Source organism: Ptychodera flava, chromosome 5 (genome assembly GCF_041260155.1).
Source record: "Ptychodera flava strain L36383 chromosome 5, AS_Pfla_20210202, whole genome shotgun sequence".
NCBI classification, from domain to species: Eukaryota; Metazoa; Hemichordata; class Enteropneusta; family Ptychoderidae; genus Ptychodera; species Ptychodera flava.
The window spans coordinates 4,487,933-4,514,073 of record NC_091932.1 but is presented as its reverse complement, the minus strand read 5'-3'; the positions used below and the strand labels follow the sequence as shown (position 1 = coordinate 4,514,073).

At 38.4% G+C, this 26,141-nt stretch overlaps 1 protein-coding gene across 1 annotated transcript; it reads left to right on the top strand.

Moving 5' to 3' along the window:
* The first annotated feature begins 606 nt into the window (after positions 1-606).
* LOC139132662 (mucin-2-like) lies at positions 607-18,003 on the top strand. The gene is made up of 11 exons (XM_070698930.1): positions 607-877; positions 1,667-1,834; positions 2,652-2,954; positions 3,177-3,356; positions 4,068-6,068; positions 6,214-7,955; positions 8,661-9,396; positions 9,872-12,553; positions 13,500-13,581; positions 13,678-13,934; positions 17,867-18,003. The coding sequence occupies exons 1-11, from the start codon at positions 607-609 to the stop codon at positions 18,001-18,003; spliced, it is 8,559 nt and encodes a 2,852-aa protein (XP_070555031.1).
* The last annotated feature ends 8,138 nt before the right edge of the window (positions 18,004-26,141 follow it).

Below are 26,141 nucleotides of genomic sequence, written 5' to 3'. Positions count from 1 at the left end.
TCACACGGAATCCTACATATATTAAGGTAGAATGCGCCTCGGGAGACAGATATTCAGACTATTTAACTTTTTCAATATTCTTTTGGCCTATAAATTGTGGGGGTTCATTTTGAAGCTTATGTAGAAAATTAAGTTTTCAGGGGCTTAGTTTTGTGAAAAAAAAGGAATTTCGTTTCACCCCGTATAGAGATAACAAAGGGATGGCACCCGTTTTGAATTTTAAATATAGGTAAATATTGAGTAAATTTGTTTTCTAGTACCAAAATTGCACGGTGACCCCCGATTTTCAGTCTTGATTTTGAAAGGGAACGGTTGAAAGTTTACTTGAGGAAAAATAGAGCAAAAGTTTCAGGTTTTCATTTTCGAGGCGCGAACTACCTTAAGATTTTCTGCCGCGCGTAGCGCACTGTCATTCTGTTGTATTCAATATTTTTCAAGTGAAAAACAAGGCTGACGTGGCTACTATAGATCGACGCAGGAGAGGATGATATACAAAATATTTTCTTCTTTCTGGCCTTACTTGGAAAGTTTACCTTCAGTTTTCGAAACTGTATTGCAGTTACGGCATCAACAGAGTGTCCAATATTGGTAGATCAAGAAGGTCAAATGCAACCAACTCAGCGAGTGGGTGACAACTGTTATTGGTTCCAAGACAACGGTACAAATAGTTTGACGTGGAATGACGCAACACAATGGTGCATATCTCACGGTGGTTATTTGGTAAAATTTGAAACAGAAAAGGAAGAAGATGACGTCATTGAATACCTCGATATGCAAGGTTATCCTATCGATTATGAATTCTGGACCAGTGGCAAATGTCCGTACAGTGTAGAATCCCTTGAATGTGACAGTCAGGAAAATTGGCTGTGGATAACAGGTAGAACAAAAATATTCATATCCATCTTCTTAACTTACACAATGGAAGCGAAATATCATCAAGGAATAATTACTACTTGTGCACTATCTCCAATATGTAAAGAAGTTCGGAATCATTTCAAAATGTCGGCTGGTTTGATGCTCTTGTTTTGAGATCCTAGAATCGATTAAATCACAACATCGATCTCTATCTGGCGTGGAAAGCAAGTAGAATTACTGTTCCATACCACTGATTTTCTGTTAATTTTTTCGGGGGCGGGTGATACAACAATGTAAATAATAAATGTGTTTGTACGGTAGCACACTCAATAAACCTTTGTGACCAAAACAGAACCAATCTTGGAGGAGATTTTGGAAAATGTCTGCTGGGCGAAATATTTAATGCTTTCCTTTGGATCAATCTATAAACTTTGGACTTACTAAATGGGTTCTTTATAAAAGTATAGAGACTTATACTGGCCACAGAAATATAGGATGTACAGCCACAATAAGAGACAAAATAACATCATGTGTGATCTGATCATGTCACTAATGGGCGATACTTGGTGAGATTGGCACAGTTGATCACTATCTTATAATCAGAGACAGATTGTTTATTTATTGACAGAGAATTTGCCCTTATTAAGTGATTTAGAAATACTTCCGTTTGGCAAGAAATGCTTCTATAGAACTTGTAATGCCTTATTGATTTTGTCGAGTTTATGTTGCACCAGAATTGAGCGATGCACCTGTGTCAGTCTGATCATGAGCATATCTTCCTATTCGAACTCTCACCTGTATATCTTCCCAGATGGTGGTGATACCGGGGAAGCAATGGAGTACAAAAACTGGTACCCTGGTGCCCCTAATCCCAGTAGAAGTGACGGAAACAATATCAATATGGTGATCATTTTGCAGAATACGTGGCAGTGGGTAGATCGTGCATATGATATCGCCAGAAATTTTATCTGTGAATTTGGTGAGTAATTAATTTATCTAATGGAAGTTTACATCGTAAAAGTTAACCAAACCAGCAATACGAAATTCATCATGTAGTAAGATATCAGATATTTGGCAGATCATATCAATTCTTTCTACCTTAAATAGCCCCCGTCTTGTGCTGGGGGATTGAAATGCATTGTGGGTCAACAGTCGGCTTCTCACCACAGCAAGAGTTTGAGATAGTGATCTAATAAATACTGTTAACAAAAATGTAATAGCCGTTATGGAAAAAAAGTTCTTTTTGTTCTTGAAACTAGCTAAACCTATTCATCTTTTCATCTCTTTGGGCATGTCTGGCTTTCAATTCCTAAAAACCTACACACTCTACTTTCACTTGTGTAATCCTACGTGTTCTACTTGTAGAAATCCACCATGTTGAAAATATGGTCGACCGCCTGAAACTTTTATGACTCACTTAATGGCAAAGTCGTACTGAAATTACAGAAAATTGTCATTGGTGTCCTCTGAACATATTCTGGCAATGTGCAGCGTCTCGGAATGTTATAATGATATATCGGATTTATACACATGTCAGAGTAACGCATCGTGTGATGGTCAGTTTCGGAAAGTAATGGATCTATGCCTTACATACAGGCATAACACTGCTGCGTACATTAGAGACGAGCGAAACATATAGCGCTAGTCATGACTCTGCGCTTACATTGGGTATTGCCATCCTGTGAACTGTTTTGACATACTGCTTGAAATGGAGATAACAAGGTCGATACGAATATACAAATTTTGCAAATACTAAATGTGTACATGATATGCAAATCTGAAATATTTGTTTTCAGACTGTCCATCTATTACGGGTGGTAATGGCCAGCCTATTCCAACAACCAAATTAGGTGATAGCTGTTATTCATTTCAAATCAGCAATGACAATACTCTTTCCTGGAACGAGGGCGTTGATTGGTGTTACTCAGGAGGTGGTTGGCTGGCAAGATTAGAAACTTCCCAGGAAGAGCAAGACGTGATTGGATATTTAATTGCGACCAAGGATGGATACAATGGTACATTTTGGATAGGTGGTAAATGTTATCTGGATGCTTCCCGCGGTAATTGCGACTTTGATAGGTTTTGGTTTTGGATTGAAGGTAAATGTTTGAATTAATGTAAAACATTCTAGGAAGTTATCAATGTATACATTAAGAAAGTTAAACACTGAATAAACGGATTACATAAATATTGACGTATGAGTACCGAGTACCTATTGTGACACGACCAGTGGGTTTACTCATAATCATTCATCTAGGTAAAACTTACAATTCTGATATTCTTTGACATTTTCCCATTATTATCAATAATCTACTCTTCAGATAACGGCAACCAAGGAGCAGCTATGGACTATACTAATTGGGCAGACGGTAAACCAGATCCATGGCAATCAAATGACCACGACAGCATTGGTCTTGCTATACAGAATGAAGAAAACTCTGGCATATGGAAGTGGTTAAATTGGAATGAATATGAAAACTTAGATTTCATCTGTGAATTCGGTAAGGAAAATGTACACTTCAAAGTGGCAAATGAATTGTATCTACAATTTAGTCTGTGTATAAATCCTGTTTCAGTCTATTTAGAAATTCCCACATTCACCAGAGTCAGTCTGAGCTTGAAGTTAACGATGTATCATATGTTCTTTGTACCATTCACTGAACACGATTCACGATTACAGTTCGGGCAGGGGATGTTTCAATCTTGGTATTGTAATATTGTATCGATTTATATTTTATTGTGACACTGAAATTCCACAGTCCTTTCACCAAAACATTGTAGGTTAAGGGGTCCCAGGCTATATCAAGGCGCTTCAAAGTACATAATGAGGTTACGGTCACGTCATATTCCATCATAATGAAGTTTGTGCGTGATAATCTTTTCTTTATATGCCAACAATGCCCGTTGGTTGTAGGATGCAACTGCAACTACTTAACATTAATCGCAAAGTTACCATTTTGTTTCAGTTTGACAATAATAATTATCTGCACTCAAACTTTTTGAACTACTTTTGTAAAATTACAGTTCAGAAGAATGACTTGTCTTGACTTTTTTAGCTATATACTGATGACTTCATCATCTTATTCTAGCTTAAACAACTTTCTAAAATTGTACTCACAACCTGTAAAGCAGTAAAACTGCTTGAAACTTCCAGTCGGATCGATTACACATGACTTGAATTGAATTGAAAATGCAACCGATATTTCTTCTAGATGTTATACAACTTCCTCCAATAACGACATCGATACCAACCACAGCATTTACAAGTTCTGTTGTGGAAAGTACAACAGGAGGAACTACATTTCAAGAAGAGAAAACAACAGCATCAGAGCAAACGACATATCAAGAAACATCTGCGACACAGCAACAGACAGAAATGATAACATCTAGAACATTGCTAACAACAAACCATTATCCAAAAATTACGTCGACCCTGTCAACTACCCAATCTACACCAGAAGACACAACAGGTCAGCAGACAACAGATGAGAAAACATTTACACATCTACAAACAACAGATGGACCAAATTCAACACTGCTGCAAACAAGAGATGAGCCAACATCCACACATATACAAACATCAGATAAGATTACATTGACACCTATGTATTCAACAAAGAAGTTCACATCTACATTACTACAGTCAACACATAATTCAATATCTACACTGCTGCAAACAACAGATACGCCAAGACCTACACTACTGCAGACAACAGATGCAACAACATCTACACCACTCTATTCAACAGATGAAGCAACATCAACACTTCTTCAAACAACAATGAGGCCGACATCTATACCAGTGGAAACAACAGAAGAGCCAACGTCGACTCTTTTCCAAACAACGGATAAAACAACTGTTACACTTCAACACATAACAGATGTACCAACATCCAGACTTCAGCAAACAACTGATGAGATGGCATCTACTCTACTGGAAACAACGGATAAGCAAACATCTTCCATTCAGCAAACAACAGATGAGCCAACAACATCAACACGTCGACACATAACAGATGAGCCAACATCAACACTCCTACAAACAACAGATGTGACAACACCTACACCACTTACTTCAACAGATGACACAACATCGACACTTCTACAATCAACAGATGAGACAACATCAACACCTCTTCAAACAACAATTAGGCCAACATATATACCTGTGGAAACAACAGAAGAGCCAACATCTACAAAATTCCGAGTGACAGATAAGACAACATCGGCACTACCACAAACAACTGATATAAGAACATTGACACCACTCTACTCAACAGATGAGCCAACATCTATACTACTCCAAACAACATTTGAGCAAAACTCTTCGCTCCTTCAAACAACAAATGATCCAATGTCTACAGTACTAGAAACAACAGATGAAACAACATCTGCACTCCCGGAAACAACAAATGAACATACATCTACACTACTCGAAATAACAGATGAGCCAACATCTCCAATTCAGCAAATAACAGATGATCCAACAACATCTACACATCAACACATAACCGATGAGTCACTATCTACACTTCCACAAACTACAGATGAGCCAACATCTACACTTCAACAAACAACATGTATGACAACACTTACACCACTTAGTTCAACAGATGAAACAGCATCGGCACTACTGTTAACATCAGCAGAGTCAAAATCTTCACTTCTTCAAACAACAGATGAGACAACATCAACACCTCTTCAAACAACAATAAGGCCAACATCTATACCTGTGGAAACAACAGATGAGCCAACATCAGCACTATTCAAAACAACAGATGAGCCAACATCAGCACTTCTTCAAACAACGGATAAATTAACATCTACACTTCCACAAACTACAGATGTGACAACACCTACACAACTTAGTTCAACAAATGAAACAGCATCGGCACTACTGTCAACAACAGCAAAGCCAAACTCTACACTTCAACACACAACAGATGTGCCATCATCTACACTTCTAGAAGCAACAGATGTGACAACACCACACAACTTAATCAACAGATTGCCAACATCGACACAAACGCCAACAACAGCTAAGCACACATCTACACATCTACAAACAACAGATGAGACAACATTGACACTACCGTATTCATTATCTACACAGCTGCAAATGACGGATAGTTCCAAAACTACACTACTGCAACAACAAAAGCGACAACATCTATGCCATTCTATAAAACAGATGAGACAACCTCAACACTTCTGCAAACAACAAATAGGCCAACATCTATAGTTTTGGAAACAACTGAAGAGCCAACATCTACACAACTCCGAGCGACAGACAAGACAACATCCACACTTCTACCGCAAACTACTGATATAAGAACTTGACACCACTGTACTCAACAGATAAGCCAACATCTACACTAGTCCAAACAACAGTTGAGCCAAACTCTTCACTCCTTCAAACAACAAATGAGCCAACATCTAAAATTGAGCAAACAACAGATGAGACAACAACTACACTACTAGAAACAACAGATGAGCCAACATCCACACTCCTGAAAACAACAGATGAGCATACATCTGCACTACTTGATACAACAGATGAGCCAACATCTACACTTCAACAAACTACAGATAAGTCAACATCTTCACATCAGGAAACAACAGATAAGCCAACATCTACACATATACAAATATCAGATATGACAACACTGACACCTCTGTATTCAACAGAAGAACTCACATCTACATTACAAGAGTCAATACATAATTCAATATCTACATTCCTGCAAACAACAGATACGCCAAGAACTACACTTCTTCAGACAACAGATGCGACAACATCTATACCACTCTATTCAACAGATCAGACAACATCAACACTTCTTCAAACAACAATTAGGCCAACATCTCTACTGGTGGAAACAACAGAAGAGCCAACATTGACACTTTTCCACACAACAAATCAGACAACAGCAACACCAGTGCAATCAACAGTTGGGCCAACATCTATACTTCAGCAAATAACAGATGAGACGACATCTCCGGAACTGGGAACAACTGATAAGCCAACATCTAAAATTCAGCAAATGACAGGAGAGACGACATCTACACTTCGGCAAACAACAGAAGAGACGACTTTGACTCCACTGGAAACAACAGATGAGCCAACATCTGCGATTCAGCAAACAACAGATGAAAGATCATCTACACGTCAAGACTCAACAGATGTGCCATCATCTACACTTCTACAAACAACAGAGGTGACAACACCTACACCACTTAGTTCAACAGATGAAACAACATTGACACTATTGTCGACAAAAGCTGAGCGAAGAACTTCGCATCCACAAACAACAGATGAAGCAACATCTACAATTCAGCAAACAACAGATGAACAAACATCTAAAATTTCACATGCAACAGATGAGCCAACATCTACACTTCAACAGACAATAAATAAGTCAACATCTACACCACAGCAAATCACAGATGGGCCATCATCTACAAATCTACAAACGACAGATGGGTCAACATTCACTCTGCTGCAAACAACAGATAAGGCAACATCTGCACATCTACGAACAACACAAAAGACAACATTGTCATCTCTGTATTCAACAAAGGAGTTCACATCTCCATCACTACAGTCAACACATAATCCAATATCCACACTCCTGAAAACAACAGATACGCCAAGAACTACATTACTTCAGACAACAGATGCGACAACATCTATACCACTCTATTCAACAGATGAGACAACATCAACACTTTCTCAAACAACAATGAGGCCGACATCTGTACTTGTGGAAACAACAGAAGAGCCAACGTCGACACAACTTCAAACAATAGATGAGACAGCTTCTACACTTCTCCAAAGAACAACATCTACACTTCAACACCCAACAGATGTACCAACATCTACACTTCAGCCAACAGCAGAAGAGACGACATTTACACTACTGGAAACAACAGATGAGCCAACGTCTAAAATTCAGCATTCAACAGATGAGCCATTATCTACACGTCTACAAACAGCAGATGAGCCACCTTCTACACTTCTACAAGCAACGGATGAAACAGCATCTACACAACTGGAAACAAAAGATGAGCCAACATCTAAAATTCTGCAAACAACAGAGGTGACAACACCTACACTATATAGTTCAATAGATAAAACAACATCGAGACTATTGCCAACAACAGCTGAATCAACATCTGCAGAACTACAAACAACAGTTTGGCGAACATCTACACTTCAGCAAACAACAGATGGGGCGACATCTACAATTATAGAAGCAACAGACGAGCCAACATCTACACTTCAACAGAACAATAAATGAGTCAACATCAACATCACAGCAACCAACAGGTGAGCCAACATCTACATTTCAGCAAATTTCAGATGAGCCAACATCTACACATCTACAAACAACGGATGGTTCAACATTCACTCTGCTGCAAACAACAGATGATGCAACATCTGCACCTCTACAAACTACACAAAAGACAACATTACCGTCTCTGTATTCAACAAAGGAGCTCACATCTACATCACTACAGTCAACACATAATCCAATATTTACAATCCTGCAAACAACAGATACGCCAAGAACTACACTACTTCAGACAACAGATGCGACAACATCTATACCACTCTATTCAACAGATGAGACAACATCAACACTTTCTCAAACAACAATGAGGCCAACATCTGTACTTGCGGAAACAACAGAAGAGCCAACGTCGACACTACTTCAAACATAGATGAGACAACTTCTACACTTCTACAAAGATCAACATCTACACTTCAACACTCAACAGATGTATCAACATCTACCCTTCAGCAAACAGCAGAAGAGACGATATTTACACTACTGGAAACAACAGATGAGCCAACATCTACAATTCAACGCACATCAGATGAGACATTATCTTCACTTCTACAGACAACAGATGAGCCACCTTCTACACTTCTACAAACAATGGATGAAACAGTATCTACACAACTGGAAACAACAGATCAGCCAACATCTAAAATTCATCAAACAACAGAGGTGACAATACCTACACTATTTAGTTCAATAGATAAAACAACATCGACACTATTGCCAACAACAGCTGAATCAACATCTGCAGAACTACAAACAACAGTTGGGAGAACATCTACACTTCAGCAAACAACAGATGGGCCAACATCTGCAATTCAACACACATCAGATGAGACATTATCTACACTTCTAGAGACAACAGATGAGCCACCTTCTACACTTCTACAAACAATGGATGAAACAGTATCTACACAGCTGGAAACAACAGATCAGCCAACATCTAAAATTCAGCAAAAAACAGAGGTGACAACACCTACACTATTTAGTTCAATAGATAAAACAACATCGACACTATTGCCAACAACAGCTGAATCAACATCTGCAGAACTGCAAACAACAGTTGGGAGAACATCTACACTTCAGCAAACAACAGATGGGGCGACATCTACAATTCCAGAAGCAACAGATGAGCCAACATCTACACTTCAACAGACAATAAATGAGTCAACATCTACACTACAGCAAACCACAGGTGAGCCAACATCTTCACTTCAGCAAATTCCAGATGAGCCAACATCTACACATCTACAAACAACAGATGGGTCAACATTCACTCTGCTGCAAACAACAGATGAGTCAACATCTGCACCTCTACGAACTACACAAAAGACAATGTTGCCGTCTCTGTATTCAACAAGGAGTTCACATCTACATCACAACAGTCAACATATAATCGAATATCTACAATCCTGCAAACAACAGATACGCCAAGAACTACATTACTTCAGACAACAGATGCGACAACATCTATACCACTCTATTCAACAGATGAGACAACATCAACACTTTCTCAAACAACAATGAGGCCGACATCTGTACTTGTGGAAACAACAGAAGAGCCAACGTCGACACTACTTCAAACAATAGATGAGACAGCTTCTACACTTCTCCAAAGAACAACATCTACACGTCAACACCCAACAGATGTACCAACATCTACCCTTCAGCAAACAGCAGAAGAGACGATATTTACACTACTGGAAACACAGATGAGCCACCTTCTACACTTCTACAAACCACGGATGAAACAGCAACTACACAACTGGAAACAACAGATAAGCCAACATCTAAAATTCAGCAAACAACAGAAGAGCCGACATCTAGATTACAGCAAACGACAGACGAGACGACATTTACACTACTGGAAACAACAGATGAAGCAACATCTACAATTCAGCAAACAACAGATGAACAAACATCTAAAATTTCACATGCAACAGATGAGCCAACATCTACACTTCAACAGACAATAAATGAGTCAACATCTACACTACAGCAAACCACAGGTGAGCCAACATCTTCACTTCAGCAAATTCCAGATGAGCCAACATCTACACATCTACAAACAACAGATGGGTCAACATTCACTCTGCTGCAAACAACAGATGAGTCAACATCAGTTCTCCTACGAACAACACAAAAGACAACCTTGTCATCTCTGCATTCAACAAAGGAGTTCACATCTACATCACTACAGTCAACACATAATTCAATATCTACACTCCTGCAAACAACAGATACGCCAAGAACTACACTACTTCAGGCAACAGATGCAACAACATCTATACCACTCTATCCAACAGATGAGGCAACATCTGCACCTCTACGAACTACACAAAAGACAACATTGCCGTCTCTGTATTCAACAAAGGAGCTCACATCTACATCACTACAGTCAACACATAATCCGATATCCACACTCCTGCAAACAGCAGATACGCCAAGAACTACACTACTTCAGACAACAGATGCGACAACATCTACACCACTCTATTTAACAGATGAGACAACATCAACACTTCTTCAAACAACAATGAGGCCGACATCTGTACTTGTGGAAACAACAGAAGAGCCAACGTCGACACTACTTCAAACAATAGATGAGACAGCTTCTACACTTCTACAAAGAACAACATCTACATTTCAACACCCAACAGATGTACCAACATCCACACTTCAGCCAACAGCAGAAGAGACGATATTTACACTACTGGAAACAACAGATGAGCCACCTTTTACACTTCTACAAACCATGGATGAAACAGTAACTACACAACTGGAAACAACAGATAAGCCAACATCTAAAATTCAGCAAACAACAGAAGAGCCGATATCTAGATTACAGCAAACGACAGACGAGACGACATTTACACTACTGGAAACAACAAATGAGCCAACATCTGCAATTCAGCAAACAACAGATGAAACAGCATCTACACGTCAACAAACAACATATGTGCCATCATCTACACTTCTGCAAACAACAGATGTGCCATCATCTACACTTCTGCAAACAACAGATGTGACAACACCTACACCACTTAGTTCAACAGATGAAACAACATCGACACTATTGCCAACAACAGCTGAACCAACAACTTCGCATCTACAAACTACAGATGGGCCAACATCTACACTTCTTCAAACAGCAGATGAGCCAACGTCAACATTTCTTCAAGCAACAGATGAGTCAACATCAACACTTCTTCAAACAACAGATGAACCAACATCAACACTTCTTCAAACAGCAGATCAAATGACATCTACACTTGTACAAACAATAGATGTGACAACACCTACGCTACTTAGTTCAACAAATGAAACAACATCAGCCATACTGCCAACAACAGCAGAACCACCATCTACATATTTACAAACGACAGATGAGACAACACTGACACCACCGTATTCAATATCTACACTGCCGCAAACGACGGACAGTTCCAGAACTACACTACTGCAAACAACAGAATCGACAACATCTACACCATTCTATGTGACAGATGAGACAACATCAACACTTCTGCAAACAACAAATAGGCCGACATCTATAGTGTTGGCAACAACTGAAGAGCCAACATCTACACAACTCCGAGCGACAGATAAGACATCATCTACACTACTGCAAACAACATTGGGGCCAACATCTTCACTTCAACAAAAAACATATGAGCCAATATCTACACTACTCCAAACAACAGAAGAGTCAACATCATTGCTCTTTCAAACAACAGATAAGCCAACATATACACTTCTACGAACAACAGATGAGACAACACCTACACCTCCTAGTTTGACAGATGACACAACATCGACACAACTGCCAACAACAGATGAGTCAACATCTTCACATCTAGAAACAACAGATGACACAACATTAACACCAATGTATCCAATATCTACACTGCTGCAAAGGACATATATTCCAAGAACTACACTACTGCAGACAGCAGATACGCCAACATCTACACTACTGCATACAGCAGATGCGACAACATCTACACCTCTTCAGACGAGAATTAGGCCAACATCAATGCTTGTGGAAACCACAGAAGAGCCAACGTCTACACTACTGCAAACAACAGATAAGACAACATCTACACCACTGCAGACAACAGATGCGAAAACGTCTGCACTACTGCAAACAACAGATAAGACATCATCTACACCACTGCAGACAGCAGATGCGACAACATCTACACTCCTTCAAACAACAGATGAGCCAACATCTACACTTCAGCAAACGACAGATAAAACAACACCTATACCACTTAGTTCAACAGATGAAACAACATCGACACTACTGCCAACAACAGACGATCAAACATCAATATTACCGCAATCTACAGGTAGGTTGACATCTAAACGTCTGGTAACAACAGATAAGCTCACATCTACACTACTGCAAACAGTGGATGAACCATCATCCATATTAGTTGAATCAACAGTTGGGACAACGTCTACATACACCACATGTTTACGTTTTCAATTCGCACAGAATGAAAAATATTTACAGATATTATTGTAAGCCTGATCTATGGCTTTCTAATTTTATCACTGATAAATAGATATCTGATGAGGATTAGCAATATAGCGATCATAAATCCGAAAATCTTATTCATAGCCATACCTTTTACACCAAAACACAAAACAATATGCATGTAGTTAAAGAAAACCAACGTAGAAAAGGTTGACATCAATTGTTTCTACGGCTGTTATATCTACTCTGATCCCCCCCCCCTTCGTTGTCTCATATTTGCAACAGTTTGTAGTAGTGACACCCTAACTTCTTGTTCCAATGATTACTTGAACCAATATATGGATGACCTCACTACTTTCTATACGGCAGTGTAGTTTTCTATTTGAGAGACTGTCAATTGATGTTGAATAATTCATCATTTGAAAATTGCAATATGATCAAAAGTGACCTTTCAATGCTAAAATACACTGAATACCCTGGTGAGCTAATGGTTTTTCAGATTTATTTTCCAAGGTTTTACACTCTCTGATGTCTCGTTGGCTGGATGTCTTGAACTTTACTTCAGAGGCGCTACACTTTCAGTTTCTCCCTAATATTATTCAAACATCCGTAAACCATCATTGTACAGGGAAGAGAAGCGTATTTACAGTATATGGACATGTACTGTCCACGTGGTCCAAGACACGTACTGACCACGGACCAACCACTCATTTGCACTACTATGTCCCGACGTCTGTCCTTAAAAGCCTTTACCAATCTTCACATTTTCAGATTGTACATGAGTGTCACAGGGTTTTTTCTTTCATTAATTAAAGGTTTCTGGATAGCTGTAGGAGTTTCGTCATGCGCAACGCTAACTGTGATCATTGTCTTGCTACTAATACTTCTATGGAGAAGGTAAGATTAAAGAATAGAACCTCAGAATATTACCATCCTTCTTTCCATATATTTCTAATCAATCCCAGCATATTTACATATTTTCTCTCTTCACAGGAAACGGAAAAATAGTCAAGAATATTCGTCCGACAGTGAAATCCAGCGATCACCTCTTTTTGTGGCCGATGTTAAGAACATTACAGGTATAATGCAGAACACTCCGGAATATACTCCAGTAACGTTTGACTATGAAAGGTCGTATGAATGTCCCGGTATACCACGAGTGAATTTGAATAACGTCAACCCTCTTTTACATATCGAAGAAGGTACAAACTTCACCATTTACAATGAAGACAAAGATAGTGTCAATACAAGTGAGGATATTTTTACCTCGAGTCAAAGGTGATAAAAAGAGTAGAAGAGAATAATTTGTTCTGTCTCTGCTATCATTGCAATGTTGTCGTTTGCCTTGACGAGATGGAACGATATCATTATCGCTTTGTGCTGCATCTCTTTTTCACAAAAAGTTCAAAAACTGTTCACAGATATGGTTATTGTATTTACTATAGAGTTTCAACAATGTCACTAAGTGTTTTGTTTTGTGGGATATAAAGTTAACCGCTCAATAGATTACTTTTGAGCAGATAGGATACATATAAATATTAAAGGTGTATTCTGGTGAAAATCTTTCACTTGAGGGCGTATTTCAAGTGGCAGGTAGTGTGTTACACATAATATCACTACCTCGTCGGTTGCAGCAGGAGATACAAATGTGAACTTACAGTGCATTCTTGCTGAGTTCGGTCTCTAGAGGGCGTAATCCTCAATGGAAATATGTGGCGAGCGTTTTCGGCTCATCATTTGGGTGCAGCCCAAATAGTTCATAAATTAGAATATAAACGTATGACATTGTCTTGGAAAGTTTATTTCGTTCTGAAACACTGCCGAAAGATGAACCATAGCCGATGGACGATCACATTATTTAAATTCAACAAATATTATTTCATGATTTGATTTTTACGGTAAAACTTTGAAACACGATATTTATGACATTGGAAATTGTTTTCTGGTTTCAATTGACCTTGTTCCATTACCTACGCTGGATTTGTATATACAAGTATTGTGTATTTCTTACCGAAGAAATAGTGATTCTAATCACCTGCAATATTAATGGTTTAATACTGTGCAAAAAGACGATTTCGTCAAATGATTATTACACTACAAATATGTCTATCAATTGATAAGCTCTGGATGTTAGTACTTAATTTCGGTTGACCGTATCAATGCCGACATGTGGTTTCGCTCATGGAGACTTTTCATTTTGTGTTTGTAGAATTCCAACCTTTGTTTCAGTGACTCACTGTTTGGCACAGTAAGCACATCAAAACATAATTCCCACTATCACTTAAGATTACATTAGGGGAGAAGCGCCAAATTTCAGGGGATGGACAGTGGATGCTTTCCTCGTTTGTGTAAGTAGAGATATATGGAAGGTTACAACCAATGTTTCCTGTATGTTAATTGTCGGCATTTCAAACTCTATGAGAAACAGGCTGATTTGGGAAATGCTGTACTCCTCAGCCCTTTGATTTGCTTTCCTTCAAGCTGTCATAATACTAACGGTACCGGGAGCCAGAGGAAATGTGTAGCGTGACCTATCACCCCATGTCAAAGATTTCGAGAAAAATGTATTACATTGAAAATAGAATAATATATGACTTTTAAAAATACTTCATTGAATCTTTTCATTTCTTTTTGAATTTCACAGTTTACAGAGCAAGCCCCTTTATTTCAAGATTGATCATGTCAGTGTTGTTCAATTGCTAACATTCAGACAATCATATTTCTCAAATGTTGCTGATTTCATGCATATCACTATTGTCTTTTCACTTTTTTCCGTTGGAACCATTTTTCCGAAGCTTGTTATAGCTGTTGCATCACATTATTTTTCTTCCTTCACTTGTTGACAATTTGCCCTCCATTCCCTAGAAATCAATTTGATTCCCCCCTTATGTTATTTACTCATTCACTACAACTCTATTAGCTTTCTCATAGCTCCTTATCTCCATCAATTATATTTCTCATACAGAATTCATTAATGAAGTAAACTACAGAATGATTGACCGTGCAGCTTAAGTTCATTTCACTGACTGCCATATAGAATAAAATGCTCATATAATGCTGTCACATTCCATAAACTCTAACAGAAGAGTTGGAGAGAGAAATCATCCTGAACAAATTAAATTGAGTGAAAAAATAAGTGTCGCCAAAAATCGATTTCATGGTTAAAGGAATAGGTAATTAGTTTCTTATAAAACTTGTTGATATTTTGATGACGGGACGTGTTATTTCGTATCTTCATCACTCGACCAGTACCCTATAGATATATTCATATACATGAAATTACTTGCACGGGAATGCTCTATGATCTCTTCCATTTTTCTCACCGATTTATTTTTAAACTCACTTCCGTCTGCAAGACGTGCATTTGTACAGAAAGGACTTTCACTTTGATTTTGTGTATTCCTCCACTTTTCATTGTCATATTTTTAATAAAATAACTTTAAAAGCGTAAACTTTTACGTTTCTTCCTAACACTTAAAGCAAATAAGTATACGGTGTTGAGTGTCGAAAGGGGAAAATATAGGACTAAAAACTTGGGTGAGTGACGTCAACATACACAATACAAGTCGTTCAGTCTAGATATAACAAAGTTGAATTAATCAATCAAGTTGTATGGTCAAGAATAGGGGGAAATATTAGATACCTTTTCAAATACTATCGATTGATTAAGATATTCCTTAAATGCCAAACTTTCTAAACTTATTTCGCTACCCGGCAGTGTTTGGGGCAAGCACGTTCTTTCACCTTCAATACTCACGCCATAGTTGACTATATTTGCGCCTTTGTCACTTGAATTTTGAAAATTTCTTTTTTACCTTGTCTCATTCTAAATACATTCTAGGACAGAAGATTTACTTTGAGACTACTGATGACCATTTTATTTGTAAACTAATTTTCTTTCAGATGTATATAGATATTCCATTTTCCATCGGCTGTTTACGTGTACCGCTTGGCATCCTAGAACATCTTATTTTCAAATGACAAAAGTCATTATTTTTCACACAAAAATATTTGTTTCCTATGAAATGTACTTTCTTTGACTGTCAACCTTTTTTTCTAAGAACAAGTTCGTATTGAGGGCGAAACTAAAGTAAAACGCGTAGTTTAAATTTTTCAAACGCTTGGTGTTTTTACTTTTTTAGTGAATGACAATATTTAGTTTATCACACAGTAGCATGAAAACTTATGGGCAGAGGGGAATGCAAAGTTTTATAACTTGGGAGTCATTACGGCCTTTTAAACGACATCAAAGAACTATAGAGATGTCTTAATGAACGAAATGAATCTGCAACTCTTTACTACTGCTGGCATTAGGCATATATCAAGAACTTACGAGGTTTTTATCTGGTTTATTTTTTATCTTTTTACGGACCATCATACAATGTAATGCGATTTTAAGCACCGATTTTACACAGTCAATTTCCAGGTGCAACCAACGAAACTTGCGTCAATAGAATTATATATTTATGTTTTGATATTTCTTATGGACTGACGTACGCGACGGGCTGGAGGAGATAATATTCGTAGTCGGGCAGCTCATTCAAATATAGATCAATTAAGTGTTCGCAACTCGAGCAACTCGAGTTTCTGTTGGCGAGATTATTTCTCCCCGTGATATAATGATACATGACTTGTCGTGATCGTCAATATTATTCCGAGGTTTGATCTTATCGGAATAAATCACTGACCATCAGATTTGAGTTTAGAGTGCAAGAGAAAGAGTGCACCGAAAACTACTGAAGTGATGTAGAGGTATTGAGTGATGGAATTATTGTATGAGCACTGTTAGAGGGCGCTGGACAACCTGCAGGAGCTTGCTGGGGGAGCATGTCGAACAAGGTGTAGTGGGAAGTACTTAGCACACGACTCCAAGTATCATTTCACAATTTTTATAACTTAATAAATGTTACACGTATCGATGTGTCAATCAGCTTTGACAACATTTCAGAAAGGTTGAATCGATGGTTACCGGCCTGTATCCTGACCCGAAAATTACCGACGAAGAGTTGTAGAGCAATGACGAACAGATTATCCTGAAAAAAACCGATACATCAAGAGTAAGCTAAAATTTCCACAGCTTACGGGCAAGAAACAAAAACACTTTGTGGGCACTTCTTGTGTCTCCGTAACATAAGTAATACAGTACTCAGGTTTTAAGGATGGACCACTCTCACATTTGAAGATTACATCTCCAAGGAAGGGGCTCGGTCTGAGGAAGTAATCCAGTGTGAGATACTCCAGAGAAAGCCCAGTGAAAGGAAGGCACTCGCTGAAGTAGAAGGTAGGCCTTGCACATGCAGGATCCTCGCACCGTGCTAGTGTCCACACATTATTATAATAGTAGCAAGCAATTACCGGACTTAATGTAAGCTTATACAACCAGAATAACCCAGAAGTTGAGGATCTTAGATATGTTAAAACAATAAGAACACACAGACTCGGACACCGAGACACTTTAATAAATTGAGTCATCTCAGATTTTAACCTTCCTTCATTGTTCTATTACTACTTAAATTTCATCGTACTCTACGTACATATGTATATGTTTGCTTACCTATATCGCTATCATTACGGACTGTAACATAACAGACGATGTAGATTATTGACGTTATAGCAAAGACAGCACGGGTCATGAATGGAAAAGGCGATATTCTTCTTTCCCTGGATAAATTGGCGAATATGATTTGTGCAAGACAACGATTTGCAAACCGTTGCCGTCCTCAAGTTTATATTGTGTTTCTTTGTAATATAGATTACGTAACAACATTTGAACTGATGCCTTTGTCCGCAACTTCCATTCCTGCGACCCCCACCCCCTCTGCAGCCTTCACGGTTTTTGTCCTAAAGGACTAGGTCTCTTGTTACCATATTGAAACATCAAACAAGAAACTGTTTACCGCCGTTTACTGATAAGATTTACTGGAATATCGAGATATCAATCATTCGTGTCAATCTGTGGTGCATTCTTCTCCTTACATCCTGTTTTACGTACTTTACGAAACGTTTTGCAGGGTGCCAGAAATTCCATATCAGTTGTCGTTGCGGGCGGGTGTGATAATGGAGAAGGTGACGTACAGTATTATAATGGTATGTATAATTTAGGGGAGAACAATTTGTATGGGTGGCATGTAACATAATTTGCAGCCACTTCCCTGAGGTGACGGTAAAAAACTAATGTAGGGTGCTAAATCAACTAAAATGAAGGACGAGACTCGATCTCGATATTTTGAGCTGCCGACTACAAAAGCATAAATAGTTCTAGAGGCTATTTCAGTCGACCTATTTGATGAAAATGTAGTTTATGTGAAATTATATGTATTACTTCCCTACCCCTCAATTGTGGTAAAATGTAGTTTTTACATTCGGGATAGCAAGGTTAGCAACGTTCGCATTGTTTGGCATTTTGAAAAATGGTTATTCATGTGCATTTTTCAGTAATTTAGAGTGTACACGGTTGTTAATTCAATTTGCTTTGGATTTCGTTAAAGTGCAGCTTTGAGGTGTGGCAGATGTTATCAATCAGTTCGTTTCTTCGTCAACCAGTTTTGCATTGACCTTTCAGTAAGAGTAACACATGCTATTTATTTTATGTAATTTCATATCAAGACTAATTTCAAACATTCACCTCGTACTACCCTATAACATATGAAAAATATAGAACTGATGCACGAAATCGGATGCCATCAAAGATTACAGGTAACTTGTAGGAATTAAAACATTGACATATGTACGTACTTCATTCTAAAAAATTGCATTGCCTTCAGTTGTGTAGAGAAACAATTGCTGCTCAAGCACAGTTTGACAAAAACTGCTGACATGATGGGCCAAAAAATGGTAAATTTCCATTTCCTCCACCCCTGCCAAGAAATCAAGTCGTTCTCCCTTTTATCAAGAATCGATTGACACGTTGGAGATAGAATACATAACTTTATCTAATTATTATGTAATACTTGTAGATTACAACTTGAGGTCAGTAGAAATTGAACATGTACATGTGATTGAAACGTTGATCTCACAGTGTAAATACATGTAACAACTCCATGATCTGATTAACCATAATAATTCTATTTTCTATAACTACATGTACACTTCAAGAAGATGTGGTCAGCTTTAGATTAAGCCGGTAGGAATGCTTAAGATCACATTAGACTGAGGTGAACTTTACAATGTCATTCGCTGCAGAGATCAACAAGCGACTTCAAATTCACTTCGTGTTCGTCCTGGCTGTGGTTGCGATGGTACTTAATGATATCACGAACATTGAAGGTAAGCAACCTAATGATTGCGAGAACCAACCAAATAAGTTCTCTAGCTGTCACCCAGTTTGTCCGAGATCGTTTAGATCTGACATCGATTTTGCAAGTTGTGTTTTGAAATAATGCTGTACCACCAAGTTATGTTTTATATTGTTACGTGCAGAGAAAACGAACAAAAGGGTGAACTCAGCAGTTAACGTTTAAACAAAATTTATTACGAAAATAAAACTAATTGCTAAGTCAGGGATAGAGTACAAGCTTTAAAAGTGTACAGACTACTTATCTCAGCTGGGACGGCAAAGCTCCAGTCTCAGAGTTGTAACAGTCAGTTGGATGAATGAACAGTCCTTGCAGGCTTGAAGATGCATAAAGTCCACAGTATAAATCCAGCGTTGGCAGTGAAGGTCTTGAAAAGTCTGAGAATGACTACTGCTGGAGTTTAGTAACACACAAGAGACACGATCCCAAAAGTCTGACTGGAAGCTGAGCACGTCCCTTTTATAAAGGCATATAAGAACAATCTAGAACTTTATTGACATGCTAATTACTGTTCTAAAATTATCTCCCTTACACAACTAATCAACTTTCCAGAACATTCCAAACATGACTAATTGAATTCAAGGTTGTGAGGTCATCAAGGGCAGTGACCTTGAGAATGTTCTAGACTAATTGAACTCAGGTCATGATGAGTGTGGGGGAAATGACCTACATAACACACCCCCTCTTCAAAAAAGAAAATTTTTCAAAGAAAAATCTTTCTTTTACAAATGTAATCTTGAAAAGGATTTAAGTACTCAAATTTTGTTTTACTCTAAAGTAAAATTTCTTGAAAGTGAACAACAATAAACTCTAAATACGAGAGAGACAGTCTGCAATTAAATTGTCTCTGCCTTTGATATGTCTAATGTCAAGATTAAACTCCATCTAAGCAATCTCTGATTTTTACCTTTAAATTTCTGTAGAAATACAAGAGGGTTGTGATCAATATAACCACTATTGGCTGATTTGAAGAAGTAACATAAACTTCAAAATGCTGTAAAGCTAATATCAAAGATAAACACTCTTTTTCAATTGTAGAGTAGTTTCTCTGGGATTTGTTAAATTTGCGTGAAAAATAGCAAACAGGATGATCTATACCATGACTATCCTCTTGCAATAAAACAGCACCAGCAGCCGTATCACTAGCATCCACAGCTAATTTGAATGGCAAAGTGAAATCTGGTGCAGACAACACTGGAGCACTTTGCAGTATGGCTGTAAGTGTATCAAATGCCTGTTGGCATTGCTCTGACCAAACAAACTTTACTTTCTTCTTAAGTAAGTTAGTCAAAGGCTCAGTAATTGTGGAGAAATTTGGACAGAATTTTCTGTAGTATCCAGCCATACCGAGAAAGCGCATCAGTTGTCGTTTGCAGTTTGGTATTGGAAAACTTGAAATGGCACTGATTTTGGCATCAACAGGTTTACCTCACCCTGTCCTACAGTATGTCCGAGGAAAGTCACCCTCGCCCAGCCAAACTCAGATTTGGCAAGGTTGACAGTCAACATTGCTTTGCTCAGTTCTCTCAAAGAACTTCCGCATGAGCTTGATGTGTTCCTCCCAGGTGTCACTATACAGGACGACGTCGTCAACGTAAGCTGCACATCCGTCTAGCCCGGATATGACGTCGTTGATCATCCGTTGGAACGTTGCCGGAGAGTTCTTCATTCCGAATGGCATCACCTTGTACTGGAACAATCCGTCTGGTGTAACAAAGGCGGATATTTCACGAGCACGATCCGTCAGAGGGACTTGCCAAAATCCCTTCAGTAGGTCAAATTTTTGTCACATACTTGGCTTTTCCCACTCGGTCGATGCAGTCATCAATCCTCGGGATTGGGAAAGTGTCTGTCTTTGTTAAAGTGTTGACCTTCCTAAAGTCCGTGCACATACGATAACTGTGATCTGATTTGGGAACAAGTATGCACGGCGAACTCCAGTTACTTTTACTGGGTTCAATAAAGTCATTGTCCAGCAGGTATTTGACTTCTTCCTGGAGATATTTCGCTTTTGTTGGATTCAGTCTGTATGGATGTTGTTTTACAGGCTTACTGTCCCCAACATCAACGTCGTGATAGATGACGTTTGTCCTCGTTGGAACATCTTGGAACAGGTGTTTATATTCATGGAGCAGTTCTTTCACCTGTTGTTGTTGTTCTGGCTGGAGGTGTGCCAACTTTGTAGACTCCAGCTTCTCCAGGATTTCTGAGTTCTGAAGCTTGACCGAGCCCAGCTTTGAGTTTAGAGTATTATCACTCAAGTCAGTTTCAGTATCACTATCTTCATAATGGTTTGAACTGACTGCACTGACAGGCTGAGTTATAGTAGGATTATCCCTATCCAAATATGGCTTAAGCATATTTATGTGACATAGCTGTTTTTGTTTTCGCCTGTCAGGTGTTATTATGATGTAATTTAAATCACTCAATTTCTTATCAATTAGGTATGGCCCAAAGTAACGAGCATGGAGTGGTTTGCCAGGAACTGGAAGTAGAACAAGAACCTTTTGACCTGGTTCAAACTTCCGTTTTGAGGTGCTTTTATCATATCTGGTTTTCATTGACTGCTGAGATGACTTAAGATTTTCTCTGGCTAATTCACATGCTTTAGAGAGTTTTGTACGAAAATCTGACACATATTGCAAAATATTCAGACAATCATTGTCGTCAGACAGGAATTTCTCTTTAACGAGCTTAAGTGGGCCACGGACTGTATGTCCAAATACAAGCTCAAATGGGCTAAAACCAAGAGACTCTTGAATTGACTCTCTAACAGCAAAGAGCAGAAAATGAATTCCTTCATCCCACTGCTTCTCTGTGTCAAAACAGTAGGTCCTAACCATGTTTTTCAAAGTTTGATGAAATCGCTCAAGAGCACCCTGACTTTCTGGATGATAGGCGGATGACCTATACTGTTTAATGCCTAGCTGATCCATTACTTGTTGAAAAATTCCAGACATAAAGTTGGAGCCTTGATCGGACTGGACACATTTAGGGAGGCCAAATAAAGTGAAAAATTTGACTAAAGCTCTCACTATAGTCTTTGTCTTTATGTTTCTCAGTGGTATGGCTTCTGGGAACCGAGTTGATGTACACATAATTGTCAACATATACTCATTTCCTGATCTTGTTTTTGGTAGGGGCCCAACACAGTCTATTAGTATCCTACTAAATGGTTCTTGGAATGCAGGAATTGGCTGTAAAGGGGCCTTTGGAATGGTCTGATTTGGCTTTCCTACCATTTGACATGTGTGACAAGTTTTACAGAAATGTGCTACATCCTGCCTGAGATTAGGCCAATAAAAGTGACTGAGAATTTTATGATAAGTTTTCCTGACTCCTAAGTGACCAGCCCAGGGGGTTTCATGGGCCAGGCGCAATATTTCAGCACGGTAGGGCTTTGGAACCACAATTTGATGTTTTATAGCCCAATCGTCATCAACCAAAACGTCTGGAGGTCTCCATTTACGCATGAGAATACCAGATTTTGTATAATAGGAAACAGAGCTATCTGAAGTTTTACCTTCATCATCTACCCTGTCAAACAAAGACAAAATATCTGGGTCTTTGTGTTGTTCTGCAATGAGATTTGATCTAGAAAATGTCTGACTTTGGTCAGCAGAAGTTTTACTGGAAGTTTCAAATCCACGAGGGATAACGGAATGATCCGTGTCAAACACCTGACTGAGAAAGGTGTCATTTAAGTCAACATCTGTGACATTATTTTTGAGAGTATTTTGATTCTCTGAAGTTTTCTTTGACATGGCTCGAGTAATGGCACATGAAGGAAATAAATCGGGTATCTCTTGTTCAATTGGCTCTGGATCCTGATCTAAACTAGGATTATCAGTCACAAGTGGATTAGTAATGACCTTGTCCCCAGCAAGGTCGTTTCCAAGAAGAAGGTGAATCCCTTCAAAAGGCAAAAAAGGCCTAATACCTAAAGCCACAGGTCCAGAAACAAAGTACGAAGACAAATAGACATTATGGAGAGGAACAGGAATGTAGTCATTACAATCTACCCCCTTAATAAGAACTTTAGAACCTGAAAATGACTTTTCAGAAAACGGCAGGGTATCTGCCAACAAAAGAGACTGGGAAGCCCCGGTATCTCTTAAAATTTTGACAGGGGTAGCTGAAGAGAAATCACTAGAAAGTGATATAAAACCATTATGAATAAATGGTTCGAAAATACCCATAATGCTATCTTGAGAAGAATTGACCTTGACCTCATTAATTGGGGATAAGAGGGGTTTAACCTCAGAAAATGTGTTGCACACATTATTAGACTCTAATTGAGTTGATGAAGAAATAAAGCCGGTGGGCTTAGATCCACTTTGACCACTTTGACCTTCACGTTTCCTTTTCAATTTGAAACAATCTGACATTAAATGGCCGTCTTTCTTGCAATAATTACAAGAAAGTGTACCGAACTGTTTGTCAGAAGGAGATTGAGACTTGGGATCTGATGATGTGGAAGTGTTACTTGAATTTTGTGAACTGTTTTCATTTGATTTCCTACTCTCCTTTGAAAAATTCTTGGATGAAAAGGAGGAGTTAAATTTACCTGCATTGTTTCTGTATGAAAAGGACTGGGATGGTTTGCTGAGAAATGAAGATTTGTGGGTCAATGAATTATCATCGGCCAACCGTACAGCAGCCTCCAATGTATCTGCCTTTTGTTCATTGATAAACGTCTTGATGTCACTCCGGATGCACCTTTTAAATTCCTCAATCAAAACAAGTTGTCGTAATTTTTCATAATTCTGACATACCTTTTCAGAAGACCACCAACGATCAAACAGTTATTCTTTTGTTTAAGCAAATTCAACATAAGTTTGATTCTTCGCTTTCTCACAATCCCTAAATTTCTGAAGGTAAGCTTTAGGAACCACCCTCATAGCCCTTTAGAATTAATTCCTTCACAGAATCATAATCTGAAGCCTGTTCTACTGACAACTGAATGTAAATTTCTCTGGCTTTACCCACCAAAGCACTCTGCAAAAGCATAGACCAGGATCCTTAGGCCAATTCAGACTCTGAGCAATTTTCTCAAAATGAAGGAAATATTTATCAACATCCTTTTCTTGGAAAGGGGGAACTAACCTGAAATGCTTAGTGATGTCAAAATTGTCTGAAGGGAAGAATTTTCCTGACTTTCTAAGCTCTAAACGTCTCATTTCTAACTGCAGTCGGTGTTCTGCTAATTCTCTTTCCTTTTCTTTTTCCTCTCTTTCTTTCTCCCTTTGTCTTTCTTCCATTTGCAATTCTTTTTCTTTCATTTCCAATTCCCTCTCTTTCTGTCTTTCTTCCATTTCTAATCTTTCCTGCCTATCTTTCTCTCTCTGTCTTTCTTCCATTTGTAATTCTTTCTCTCTCATTTGTAATTCTAGTTTCTTGATCTCCAAATTTGTCTGCATTTCTAATTCTAATTTTCTGAGTTCAGAGGTAGACTCGGGCTCATAATCTTTTAAGGCAGACTCCTCAAAATGGCCTGATTTAACTAAATGTTTTGCAATCTTGAACTGTATTTCTCGCTTGCGCATAGATCGTTTAACTTCTACCTTAAGGAAATTGGCCAGTGTTATGAGGTCGTCTTTTCTGAGGGAATCAAATGTGTCCTGATCAAGGTCATCCATTTCCTCTGGTTTAAATTCCGCCATGATTAAATTTCGCTGAGTTCACAGTGTAAAGTAGTTTTGAAAAGCTGTCAAAATGTTGTCAAACGGCTCAAAATATTCGTATCCCGGACAAGCCCCCAATTTGTTACGTGCAGAGAAAACGAACAAAAGGGTGAACTCAGCAGTTAACGTTTAAACAAAAATTTATTACGAAAATAAAACTAATTGCTAAGTCAGGGATAGAGTACAAGCTTTAAAAGTGTACAGACTACTTATCTCAGCTGGGACGGCAAAGCTCCAGTCTCAGAGTTGTAACAGTCAGTTGGATGAATGAACAGTCCTTGCAGGCTTGAAGATGCATAAAGTCCACAGTATAAATCCAGCGTTGGCAGTGAAGGTCTTGAAAAGTCTTGAGAATGACTACTGCTGGAGTTTAGTAACACACAAGAGACACGATCCCAAAAGTCTGACTGGAAGCTGAGCACGTCCCTTTTATAAAGGCATATAAGAACAATCTAGAACTTTATTGACATGCTAATTA